The sequence below is a fragment of the Camelus ferus genome, chromosome 9 (genome assembly GCF_009834535.1).
Source record: "Camelus ferus isolate YT-003-E chromosome 9, BCGSAC_Cfer_1.0, whole genome shotgun sequence".
Lineage (NCBI taxonomy): Eukaryota > Metazoa > Chordata > Mammalia > Artiodactyla > Camelidae > Camelus > Camelus ferus.
This window is the reverse complement of record NC_045704.1, coordinates 67,603,082-67,615,833: the sequence shown is the minus strand read 5'-3', so window position 1 is coordinate 67,615,833 and position 12,752 is coordinate 67,603,082. Positions and strand designations below refer to the sequence as shown.

Here is a 12,752-nt window from a genome sequence, read left to right as displayed (position 1 = left end):
CATTATTAAACTTGATTCTTAGAACAAATGTGTGAGAAAGCTGGGCAGATATTATTACTCTCCACCATTACTATGAAAACACTTCTAAACAGAAAAATGGAGGACTGTGAATTTATTCAGAAAATCTATTTTTAAAAGAAGCACCCAAGTGAAAGCAAAATGTTCACAAGATCCAGGTCGAATCTTCTTTTTATAGAGGGAATAAGGTTTAGTTGAAAAACATCAGTTTCTAGGAACAAATCTTGCTAAAACTTAATGACTTAACCAATTCCCAAGCTCTATGATACACCACTTAAAGAACTGTATGCAGGGTACTGTATAGTTTATAAGTAATGAAGTTTCTTTGCTCTTCATTATAATAAAGGATAAGAAGAATAGTAAAGTTTTCTCTTTAGAAATTAATGGTGTACAACAAATCTCCCTACAATGACCCCAAATCTTTAAATGTAAGAGAAATATATCAACCAATATAAAGCTTGATATTTAAAAAAATCTTACTGTAACTTGAAAAACCAATATACTTGATTTAATATATGCTGTGGTTCTAAGTAGATATATCAAGTTAAATCAAATCATATTTTAAATGCTCAAAGATTCTCACTACTTTAAAGGCACTGAATCCTTTGTAATACCAAAAAATCATTTCATAGTGTGACAATCCAATTTATTTGGCTTACAAACCTGGAATTTTCATGCCAGGACACATGTACTCTGTTTGAACATACCAAAATAAACATGTAAGTTCCTTGATGTCAAATAAAACACTCCATCTAAATAATCCTACAACCAGCTTTCGGTTATCATTCAAAAATTCTATGAAAGGAAAAAGCACAACCTGTTACTAACCTGTTGTGGTACTTAGTAACCTTATATCAAAAGGTTTCCTTTTGGAAAAAAATCTAAATTTTTGTTCCTGATACTCAGGCCTCAAATTCCTTTCTCTGTTGAGATGCCACATGGTAAAAGGAGAGAATCACAAGCCCTCAGCTGATGGAAACAGCACATAATTCATGAGAGAAAAGCTACATGTTACTTGGGTCAAACAGCTCTCTCTGCCATGAACAGGAGACACAAACACCCTGGGCTTATCTGCTACTCTGTACTAAAGGTCTATGCGTTCAGAAACTTCTGTTAATACAAATTTCAAATTTCATTCTTTAAAATCACATTCCTGGCAAAGCAAAATGTAGATTCCTTAATGTCTTAAAAAAAAAACAAAAAACCAAGATGCTACCCAAGATAAAAACTTCCAATTTTTTTTTCCAAAGAAGGTTAAAAAAGAAGTATTTGTGCTTTTTTCAAGGAAACAATGACCATTTTAGGACAGCAACTTAAAGTTACTGATGTAACTGCTCGAAAGCTGTGTGAATATTACCAATAGAGATTATACAGCTCAGTCAGACAAGAGCTGTATTTTGAAGAAGTAGATTTAAATATTAGCAATATTTTAACACAATAGGATGCTCTATACCATAGGAAAGCAAGTAGACATAAGGACAGTTATTTAATTATATAATGTAAATAATATCTATTAACATGTATGTTTGCAGAAAAGGAACAATTAAATACAAGAATTTCTCACTTATAATTAATTAAACTGATCTCTCTAAGGTGTGAATTTTCTGGAGAGCTTTTCTTCCTTCTCTTCTTTTACTACTGGAGGATCTGGGCCACTTACTGTTCAGAGACTGCTTCCTGATTATCAGGAAGAATTAGGTGGGTTGTCTTGATCTGTCTGTTTCTAGACTGGAAGCAGGGTTTGAAGATATGTATGTGTACTTTACTCAAAAAGCAGCCCTTTTTTTTTTTTTCCTTCTTTGCACTCTCCACCTCACAGCTTAAGTCCCATGTCAACTAAGCTGGAATGAGAAACAGGAGTAAATCTGAGAGAGAGAGAACACCATTTGAATAGCATAAGGAATTTTGTATAATCCCAGACTCCTTTTTCCAATGGGAACTCAGTTTCCCAAATGGTCAGTCTGAGAGCTTCATACAATGGCAGTGATAAAACTGAATAATGCAAAGTACTTTTCAATTTCGTCATTCCATGTCATTTTTATCTTTGCTTCAATCTATCTACACCCTTCCTATTTCTTTGGCTTGCAGTTCTCCAAGATTCAAATGCCTTTACCTATCCTAACCATGCTGAAAAGGAAACGAAAATAATTCAAAATTTAGTCGCAGAAAAATGTACGTCTTCACCTTCCTGCACCCTTTCTTCTCTTTCCCACTATTCTATCTTCATGTTAGAAAGGGTTTTACAAAATAATGGTTAGTACCTTTTGTATCCCACATGTGAACAATATCCTTGTGCTATTCTTAAGACAAAAGAATCATACCTCTTATTTTTAAAAAATATGTGGACAAATAATTCTCACTTTTTGGAAGAAAGAGCTGTAACATATATGAACCAGACCAATCAGTATAAGGTGCAGGAAAAAACAACTAGTTTTATTCACAGTCTGAGTTATAAATGTGAATGCCTGCAAAAACAATTTGGCTCAAAGAAAGACAGGGTACTTCAGGTCACGTATGACCATTCTCAAATAAACACTTAGACTTCGAGAGAAGTTCTTCCATTCTAAAAGGAAATTTTAATGAAAAATAATTATAGCAATTTTAAAGATCTGCTGGATTCATTTTCTAGGTAGCATTAACTTCAACTCAAAAACAACAACAAAAAGTATTCCCATAGCTGCTTTAATTCACTGAGGTTTGCAGAGAGGTGTCCGGGCACCTGAAATGCTTTGAAGCAAGAGAAGCGGTCATCAGAGTTGTTCTGTGTTTGCAACCTTGTGAGCGATTAATGAGTTGCACACACAAAAAATTTGCGAATCAACTAATTAAAGCTCCTGGCAGATTTCTATATCCTTAGATGCCTTATTTGTTTTACATTTTTTTATTTAAAAAAAAACTAAAAAGCAGTTTTTAATTTAGAATTATATAAGAAGAGAACAGATTCTGGAGTGTTCTGAATTATAATGAGAAGTTCATTGAAGGAGAGACATGGATGTGCTAACTAGACACCGTGGTCTTTGGTGTGCAGTGTTTAACTGCCCTGGTCGGGCTAAGCCTGCCACTACATATAGGCAGCCCCAATTAATGCTACTTCTCTTGTCATTTCCAAAGAACACGTGTGTGTTATCACAAATATTTCGGAGGAGAATGCAAAACAGTGCTCTTCCAGCCACAGTCAGCTGGAGTCTACTTCACACTTCCCCAGAAAGTGAAATAAATGCTTCCTAACATCTCTCAATATAAGAATTTAAAATTTTTCTTGCATGAGATCTACTTGTCTTTCTTTTCATTCCTAATGTCAAATAAAAAAATGTGACCTTAAGACTTTGCTAGATCCTAGATGAAAAAGACTTTTTGGAACAATTTAGATATTTAAATTAATTATTTAAATAGAAAGACGTAACTTTATCTCAGAAGATTAGGTTTTTTAAATCAATTAATCACATTTTCATATGCTTTACCTTGAGTTCCATTCAATCTTCTTTTCGAAGTTGAGACTATTAAAACCTGGAGAAACTTTTGCTGAAAACCAGTAACTTACAAAGTAGAAAAGAAGCTGAAAGGTGAAAAAGCTGGTAAAAGTAGTGCCGATGACCAGTGAGGGGTTGGTATCCATCTTCTTCAACCTGTTAAGAGAAATGATGGCTATAAATTACCTTAAATTGCTCATCATATACCTAAATTAATTTTTTTAATTTTAAAAGATATGTGGTTGTATTTTTAGGAATTTATTTTAATTTAGTACAAATGTAAGAAAGCAAGGAAACTATAAGATTTTAAGCCTTTACCAGCTATTTGTCATGTATCTCATATTTGTACTTAAGAGGGAAAAATGTATTATCTTAGACATCTAAATAGTACAAATGTCAGGAGACAAGTTTAACATCATGATACTCAAAATTATCTAAGTCTGGAGTTTAATACTAAGAGGGAATTTCAAGAACTATAACTGACAGTATTCTTTTAGTAATATTTTTAATTAAACTTAGGACAAATCACCTGATTTCTCTCTGCCTCAATTGCCTCATCTGTAAAATGAGAGCATTGGCTACATAATTTCTAAGAAACAATTAAGCCCGAAAATTAGAACTAACATTATCAGCAATAGCAAAACAAAAAACAATTACATAATTAAAAAATAATTGCACAGTGAGACAAACGACGTTTAAATAATAATACCATCTTAGGAATATTACCATCTTGGAAAATAATCATACCATTGCTACTGCTTAAATTAGTATGTAACTTAAAAAAAATTCTGCAATCACACATATCCTTGAACCAAAAGTCCTCTACGGCGTTTTACCTCTAAATTTTTCATAAAAGAGCATCAGGTGTTAAGGATAGAGTTAGCAGAAAGAATAATAATATGCATAATATACACATTCAAAGTATGTTTTCTACCTCAGTGAGCTAAACTTTATTTGGCTCCTAAAAAATCTTAGGAACAGTCAGACCAAAAAAAGACACCAAAGCATTGCTCATATCCAGCAAATACAGCATGTCCACGGCTTCATCTTTCATAGGGCTGGCCCTCAAATGGAAAGGAAACAAATCAATACATATTTCCAGCTGCCTAACGTGAATAAAGTTACCCACTGAAGCCAGTTCACCAGAGAAAAACCAAGGCATTGACTGCACGAGCAATAACCCCACTTTATTCCTTTCCAACCAGAACATCACTGTAAGAAACAGTCTCCCACGGGGCCCCTCTGACAGGATTCACGTGTGATGAATTCTTTCCTCACTCATTTTTTCTGATGTGTGTGCTCTGTGAAAAACTGATGTCACAATTCTTCTCCATGAGATTTCATTAACTTTATTGCTCCTTTAATTTTTTTTAAATTCAACATGTGTTTATTGGGTATTAACATTTTTAATTTGTGGTCTTTTAGCCTACGTTTCCTATTAGCCAAATAATACATAAAAATTTTGTGGATAAATTACACATCATGATAATTTGCTAAGCGAGACGTAAAGGGGAAAATGTTTTTCTAAGATGAAAGCAAATGGGGATCTGGATGCCAGGTGGGCAGATAACTGAAGACAATGAAACCAGTAACCAGAAGAAGGTGGAGTCTAACTTAAATGTCAGGCCGGTTGCCCTGGATGGCTCTGTGTGCTCCCTGGAGGTGCCGGCGGGTGGCAAGGCATGAGCTGCTTGTTCACTTCAGTTAAAATTCAACATACACAGTGAGCATTCATTTCATGAATGTTTGCTAAAAAGTTATAAAGCATAGCAAGTATCATGCAAGTATCATCCATTTTATGAATTGTTAACCAACACGTTTTTAACAAGCAAACAGTTCACCATTAAGAAATTCCTCATTCCTAAAAAAAAAAAAAAGCTAGTTTTTTTGAAATCTCATTACTTTGTACCATCATATTTCACAATATAAAACAGAGAACAGAGAACAATTTGGCCATTTATCTGAAAAGCTCGTTTTTATTAAGTCTTTGTTATACCGGAGATCTTTTATTTTCAACAGACTGTCAGTTAACTAGGGTCTTTGGGGTACGGGGTTGAGAATCTCCCTCTGCAAAAACATTTCATTTAAAACTAAAGAGCTCCACATCGTTACGTTGTGGCTCCCATTAAAGGCTCAACACGCAGAAGCTAATTAAACTGCTCTTCTCCCAGCTTTGCTTCTTATTAAGCAGCTGCTTGCTTCATCAGTCATGCCAAATCTAGGGCTAATCTAAGGAGTTTTTAAAAATTTTTCCACAGGAAACCAAGGCTTCTGGTAGGAAGCAACTGCCCCTGTTCATTCCCTGAATAAGGCAAGAAAATGGTAAAAATGGATAAAACCAAAAATGTTCATTACTGACACAGATTAAGGGCCTTTCAGAGTTTGGTGATTATTAAGCAGAGGAATGCATGGTAAACGCAGGAGAGTATTCGACCTGGTGTGCGCACCTCTCCACATGGCTGGCAGCTGGCAGAAGGCTCAGGTGCCACCCAGGGACAGAGCAGCCAGAAGAGAAGTGGGAAATATTTCCGTGGCAGTTTACAAGGGGAGTGTCTAGACAGGAACGTTATAATACGGTAACTAGTCCATCTTGATCCACAGGAATTATGGACACCAAAGAAACTCTTCCAGAAGCTTCCTGAACACAAAGGATGTTTGTACTTTTCCCCCAGGATGGTTTCCATAAACTTTAATTCAAGTTGGTTTCTTCATAGAGAAAACCATGAAAAGGTCTGAAGGAAGGAGGCCTCTCAGCCATTAGCTGGTGAGGGCCCCTCTCCAGCAGGACACCCGGGGGCGGAGCCACCAGCAACAGCACAGCCAGGCTGATTCGGCCTCGTCTTCTGCCAGCTGTTCATCCAGCACCCACCACGGGATTCTGGGACTCAGAGTACAAAGCGGGGACGTGTTTACAGGCCGGCAGGGGAGCGGAGAAACAGATCACCACCACATGAAGCGGTGCTAAGGGGGCACCTCCTGCTTCCCAGGGAATAAATATCCAGCAGAGAGGGAGGTACAAACAGCGAGGAGACACCCGAGGGCACTCAGTAAACCAGAACAGCTCCCCTCCTAGTAAAATCCCAACAAGGCGCTTTAAGGCTGAAGCCTGGGAAGGCTCATTTGCACCAGCTGACCCAGAACCACTGAGCTGGGAATACAATCATGACTCCCACATCCCCACGGCCATTATTCCCCTGTAATGCAGGGGACTCCTTAGAGAGTATGTTGGAATCACCCACGTCACTTCCAGTCACCAACACATAAACACACTAACGCTCCTTCGCGTTCTGGTACAACTTCCAGGTGAGAACCGCTGCTGTGCTGATTCGCAGTAAAAATCCTTGTCTTTAAGGGCAGCAAGGAAGGTGGATGCTGGGAAGAGCATGCTTGGCATTCCTCTTCCCATCCTGAGTCACTCCCTTTCCTAGTTTCCACATTGACTGAATATTCACTGCTCTCAAATCTCCAGTTCTCCCTCTCCTATATGACTTAAGATTTCTCCCCATTTTGCCAAAAAATGGAGGCCATCAAGCATGACCTCCTGACAATGGCAATGCTTACGACTTCCCCTCGCCTCAATCCAGAAGCTCTTCTTTGCACCCTATAGGCTCTTCAGGGGCACATGCCCACACTGTCAACGTGGCTCATGTTGTGTGCAACCAAACCCCACCATCTCCCCGTGTGCCAGTCCTGGATGGCCAGCTACCCTCTGGATGGCTCCATAAGGGCATCCTGGGGACTGCGGGGCTACATGACTCACGCTGAACTTAACCCCAAACCAGTCCTCCCCCCAGGGGTCCATATCTCAGAGAAGACACCGTCATCTACAACACCTCCCTGCCTCCAACCTAGCACAGCTTAGTCATCCTGGGCTCCTTCCTATCTCTTATGCCTACAATTAAGTGTCTGCCAAACGCTGGCAGGCTGAAGGATACCAAATGAAGGACAACCTGATACCAGGACGGTTCTGACGTTCCTCACGATAGCCTTATAAAGAACACAAAGAAACGTGGCTGGACGACACAATGAGGTAAATCCAGAGTCAGCTGAAAAAGCAGAACCAGCACATCAGTCAATGATCCGAAGGAGACGTGAGAAATACCCGCTGCTGTTCTATCAGGCTCTCTCTTCGGTCTGTTTCAGTAATATTTTTACAAATATTTATATGTTTACTCAATCTGCATATAACACAGAGCTGGGAAAGATACTAGTATAATCAGTTAACAGAATCAGGCTTCAAAATCATCTTCAGAAGCTGAAATAATGGATCCCAATCAGAAAGATAAAACAGGAATAAATTCTTTAAAGGCAATACCCGCGTATAGGACTTCGCATAATAGCTGTGTAGCGTGCGCGCACACACACACGCACGCACACAGGAAACCTTAGCACTTTAATCTACACAACCCAGTGAGAAATAACAATGTAATGAAGACACTAATAATAAAAAAACAGACTTCAGAATGATTTATAATTGGATAGTGCAGAAGTACACCTCTGGGTCAAGGCATGTATCAGCCCCATTTTACTCTGAATTAATTACATATTAAAGTATCTTTAGAGCCATGTAACTAAGATGGTGATTTTTAGAAATCGTATCATGAAGAGTTGAAGGGCTGAGTAACGTTCGCTTGGGAACAAGACTGCTCAGAGAGGACTTACGAGCATTCTTTGAACATCTAAAGAACTGTCACATGGAAAGCTAAAAGAATGAACTTGCTCTTCATTAATCAATACGGTCCAAATGGGCAAAAATTACAGAAAAGGAATAGTTCAGCTTAATTTAAGGAAGAACCTTCTAACAATATAGAAGTGTCCGAGTACCGCATCATGGATGTGGTGAAATGACCACGAGGAGGGTGGGTCTGCAGAAGGGGTGGGCGCTAGTCTAACCTTCAGAGCACGTGCAAAATAAGATTCTGGGATTCTGAGACTGAACTGAATTTTGGTATCTAAAAAGATAATTTTGTAATAAATACTGCATTAGCTTCCCGACAGTCTATCACCTATGTTAAAAAATCACAATCACACGTGTAAGAAAACGTCAAGCACATCCGACATGGTGGGAAGCACACGGGCTGTCACAGTCTTGGGTTTGAACCTCCGTTCCACCACTTGTTAGCTGTGTGGCGGGGACAAGTGACTTAACTTGCCTTACCTGCACCCCAGTTTCTTCATCTGTAAAAGGGAGGTAACAACAGCATTAACCTGACACGGGGAATAAACCACATCGTGCTGGGCACTTACAAGAGTCCTGGGCACATGGTGCACACTCAGTCAAGTTTCTGCTTCCACCCTCAGCCACCTCCAGCAGCAGGCAGGACGTGCAGTTTCCAGGACTGTCATCACTCCAGCCAAGGGAAACAAGACCCTCCCCTGACCCCTAGGCCCCAGGCCTCTAACTCATCCCCTTCTACATCAGTCCAACATTCAAACCGTAGGCAGCCTCACTGCAGGAGTCTATCCTCTACCACGTGACTCTCCCTCTCATGCTCCAAAGTTCCCTCCAGCCACCTGACCCAGCCCATCGCCCCCTGTGCCTCCCAAACCCGTCCATTAGGCCCCCTGGAACGGCTGCTCCATACCCAGAAAACAGTGCTCCGTCCTGCCCTCCCTTCTGCGTGCTCTGAAGACACGCCTCTTCTGCGGCCCTCCCACGCGGTGGCTGCGACATCTCTCATCCCTCAGAGTCAGGAGCGCCCTGTAACCTCGTTGCTCCTCGTGGCTCCCTTCAGGCCGCACTCCTCCCATCCTTCACCTCCTGTAAAGACCCAGGGTGCTGCGGTCTTGCTGGTCAGTTAAGCCAGCCCCCCCTCTCCTCTCTGATACCGTAGTCCAACCTCCCGAACACTCCCTCCCACTCAAAGCCTTTGGTCTTGGTTCACTTGCGTCCTCAAGCCCCGCCATCATCCTGAGTGACTTCCTGTCTGTGTAGAAGGCTCAGGTTGCCTTAGCAGTTCAGTCCTTCACCTGATGGCACCTCTTCCAGGCCACCTCCACCGCCCACAGACCTTTACTGTCCCTTGCTCATCACTTTTCGGCCTCCAAAGTAACATGGCAAGTACCCCCTTTGTTGACCCTTCCTTCAAGTGTGCTCAGTATTACGACATTCTCAAGTCCACGGATCCCAGCTTTTCCTCAGTCCACTGACCCTTTCCTCTTTTCACTCCCCTCTTTAATCAGCTTAGATCCCAGGGCCCATCGTTTCAGTAAGAGTCTTTCTAACACCCTACATTCCGTTTCCACTGCCAAGAGCCGGCAAAACTCCAGCCCCGGATGTGCCCAGCGATTTACTCGGTGCCAAGCCCTGAACAATCAGAGCACTGCTGGGAAAAGCCATGGAGCAGAGAGCTGAGTGTGAAACCGCAGAGGATCAAACAGCCTGCAACCCTGCCCCACACGCCTACCACATTGCCCTCGCCAACCCACCCTTTCACGCTCCACAATTAACTGTCCAAATTGTCCCACTCTCTTCAAACCTCCAACCGTCTACCCCCATTCTCAACAGATAACCCCCATCCTACTTCACAAAAAATAGAAGCCGATGTATGAAAATTCTCAGCATCACATTATCAACCATTCAAACTACCTGCACCTCCACCTGCATTTTCACCCATCTGTCCTCCCATCCCTAGACAACCTCTCCAACCCGAGGACTTTGGAGACAACCTCTGGCCTTCTTGAGAAACTTTTGCTCCCTATTATCCTTTATTCTCTCCCCAACTAGATCTTTCTATTGGCTTTTAAACAGGCTCAAGTTCCCAGTCAAAAGTCAACAGACTCACCACCTCTTCATCAATCCTGTATCTCCCTTCCAGTGTGGTCTCTGGCCCTCTCTCCCTCTCCTTCACCCTCCCCCCGACCTTTAAGACAAAGTTCTAGAAAGGTTTGTCTATACTGTCATCATTTCTCATCTCTCCCACTCCTCAGCCCACTTCATTCTTGTCCCCACCCTCGTCACTCCCCTGCAGTAGCTACTGCTCAGGTCAGCAATGACTTCTCTGTGTGACCTCCATGGCACCTGACATCTCAGCCACATCGGACACTACTGACCATTTTCTCCTTGAAACACTTTCTGCCCTGCGTTTCCACACCACCACCACCACACTTCTTCCTCTGCCCGGACACTAAGTACAGAATTCCCCAGGGCTCGGGCCCGGGCCCTCTTCTCCCTACGTGTTTCCTATGTGGTTTCACCCATACCTGTGGCTTCAGTCACCATTTACACGCAGAAAAGTCCCAAGTTCAAGTCCCCACCCCAGGTCTCCCCTCTGAGCCCCTGACACATACGGCCAGCTGCCTAGCTGTCGGCACCACACAGCATGTCAAAGGCATTTCAAACCAAGCTCAACTTCTCACCGATTACAAGAGTACTTATCTAGTGATTTTTCTGCCGTGTCAGCAGCTCTAACATGTAAAAGTGCTTAAAAAGTCTCTATTAGCAAACTGTAAATCATTTGTCAACGACACACGAATATAAAAAATGAGAAATTTACCAGACCAAACAAAAACCCTACCAAAAAATACCTGCTCCCCACTCATAATGGTTTTATTTGCATTTTCATATGGGTGGTACATTGCAACTGTCTTTCTCAGTGCTCACAAAATGTCAACGATTAACCAGAGACACAAAACCCTGTAGTAAAGAACAACTTACCACACTACCCACTTCTGACTTTCCTTCATGTAAAAACTTAAGCATCTAATCAAATGCACACCAAGCTTTCAGCTAACTGCAGTTAGTTTTTGTTTTTTATCATTGTTGTTAATTGTGTGTTGAAAAACAGGTTAGAATTACAGGCAGAAAACATTCCACCCTTTTTCGCTTCTGAGCATCAAGTTCCAAGAACCATCAGCATCAGGGTGAAAGTCGAAAGAGAGCCTTCTGCATAAAAGCCACCCTCCCGTCTGTGGTCCTCCGATCTTCGTGGTACTGCTCTTTAAAATGAAGCAAATGGGAAGAAACGAAGACTGAACCAGGAAAGGCTAAGGAACCCTCTATTAATATGATGAAGTTACACTCCCTTTCTCAGATATATGATGATACTTAAGATTTAACAGCGGGGGGATATAGCTCAAGGGGTAGAGCGCATGCTTAGCACACACAAGATCCTGGGTTCAATCCCCAGCACCACCTCTAAAAATAAATAAATAAACCTAACCACCTCCCCCCACCAAAAAAATTAATAAATACAACCCTCAAATTTTAAAAAGGAGAGAGAGAACTATTTTTAAAAGTTAAAAAAAATAAAGACTTAACAAGGAATTGCTTATTTCCATAGAAGAGATTTCTCTATGGTTCTTCCCTGTTAAGAGACTGAGTTGTGCATAAGGGCACCCTTCATATATTCCCATTCTTTCAACACTTTCTTCTCCAAAAGCATGTGACAGAATTCAAGTTAAAGAAAAATGATTCGAACCTGCCTGTTACAGACCTTGGCAACTGACGTTGGCAATTCCCTGAAACAACTTTTTTGGATTATAGATTTTTAATGAGAACAGAGAGTAATGTATTTCAGGTTAAACATTCACACATTTCTAACTGGCCTTTATTTCCCCCATAATTCTATGTAATAATTTCAATCACAGGATGCTAGAGCAGGAAGGAGGCTGAACTCTGTTCCCTAAACTGGCTGTATGACCTACCCACTAAACATTCTACTGGACACCAGCAATTGACACAACACGGTAAACTGACTATACTTCAACTGGAAAAATAAATCACTCTGAAATTTAAAAAAAAAAAGAGTCGGGCGGAAGGTATAGCTCAAGGGGCAGAGAGCATGCTTAGCACGCACGAGGCCCTGGGTCCAATCCCCAGGTCCTCCATCAAGAAAAGGTAAACAAACAGACCTAATGATGTCCTCCCGCCTCAAAACATTTAAATAAAAAAAAATTTAAAAAGCGTCACCCACCCCCAGCAAGAAACAGCCTCACTCAAGGGACACGACCCCAGCTCACTACAAGTGTCCGAGAACGGTTCTGACAGGCAGTTCGTGTTGCTACAGGTCTCCTTGAGTTCCCTTTCCTCCCTCACAGTCCTGTCTGTCTCTTGACATCCTTTGTTCAGTGCCTTCTGGGAATGCAATCCCTGTAATTTAGTGTTTTGCAAATTTTCACATCCCAGAGCTTCCCCCCAACCCCTCCCACACCACACAGCACCGTCTCAGTACACATTCTGTTACTCCCACCAGCCGAGAAGAATCTGTCGTCTTTCTTCCTATAGTTTGTTTTCTGGGGGAGCAGGGGGCATAAGGTTTCTTG

At 41.3% G+C, this 12,752-nt stretch overlaps 1 protein-coding gene across 10 annotated transcripts in view; it reads right to left on the bottom strand.

Annotated features, from left to right (window-relative positions):
- The window catches only part of TLCD4 (TLC domain containing 4), a 78,414-nt gene that overhangs the window by 34,384 nt on the left and 31,278 nt on the right, over positions 1–12,752 (bottom strand). For 8 of the 10 annotated variants that reach the window (XM_032487137.1, XM_014564534.2, XM_032487142.1 and 5 more), the window contains one exon: positions 3,480–3,644. In XM_032487137.1, coding sequence (XP_032343028.1) covers positions 3,480–3,634 — 155 coding nt within the window. In that variant the 5' untranslated portion in view covers positions 3,635–3,644. Of the gene's footprint in view, positions 1–3,479; positions 3,645–8,735; positions 8,768–9,073; positions 9,178–12,752 lie in introns of those variants that run through there. The other 2 variants (XM_032487134.1, XM_032487135.1) reach the window with 2 other exon arrangements.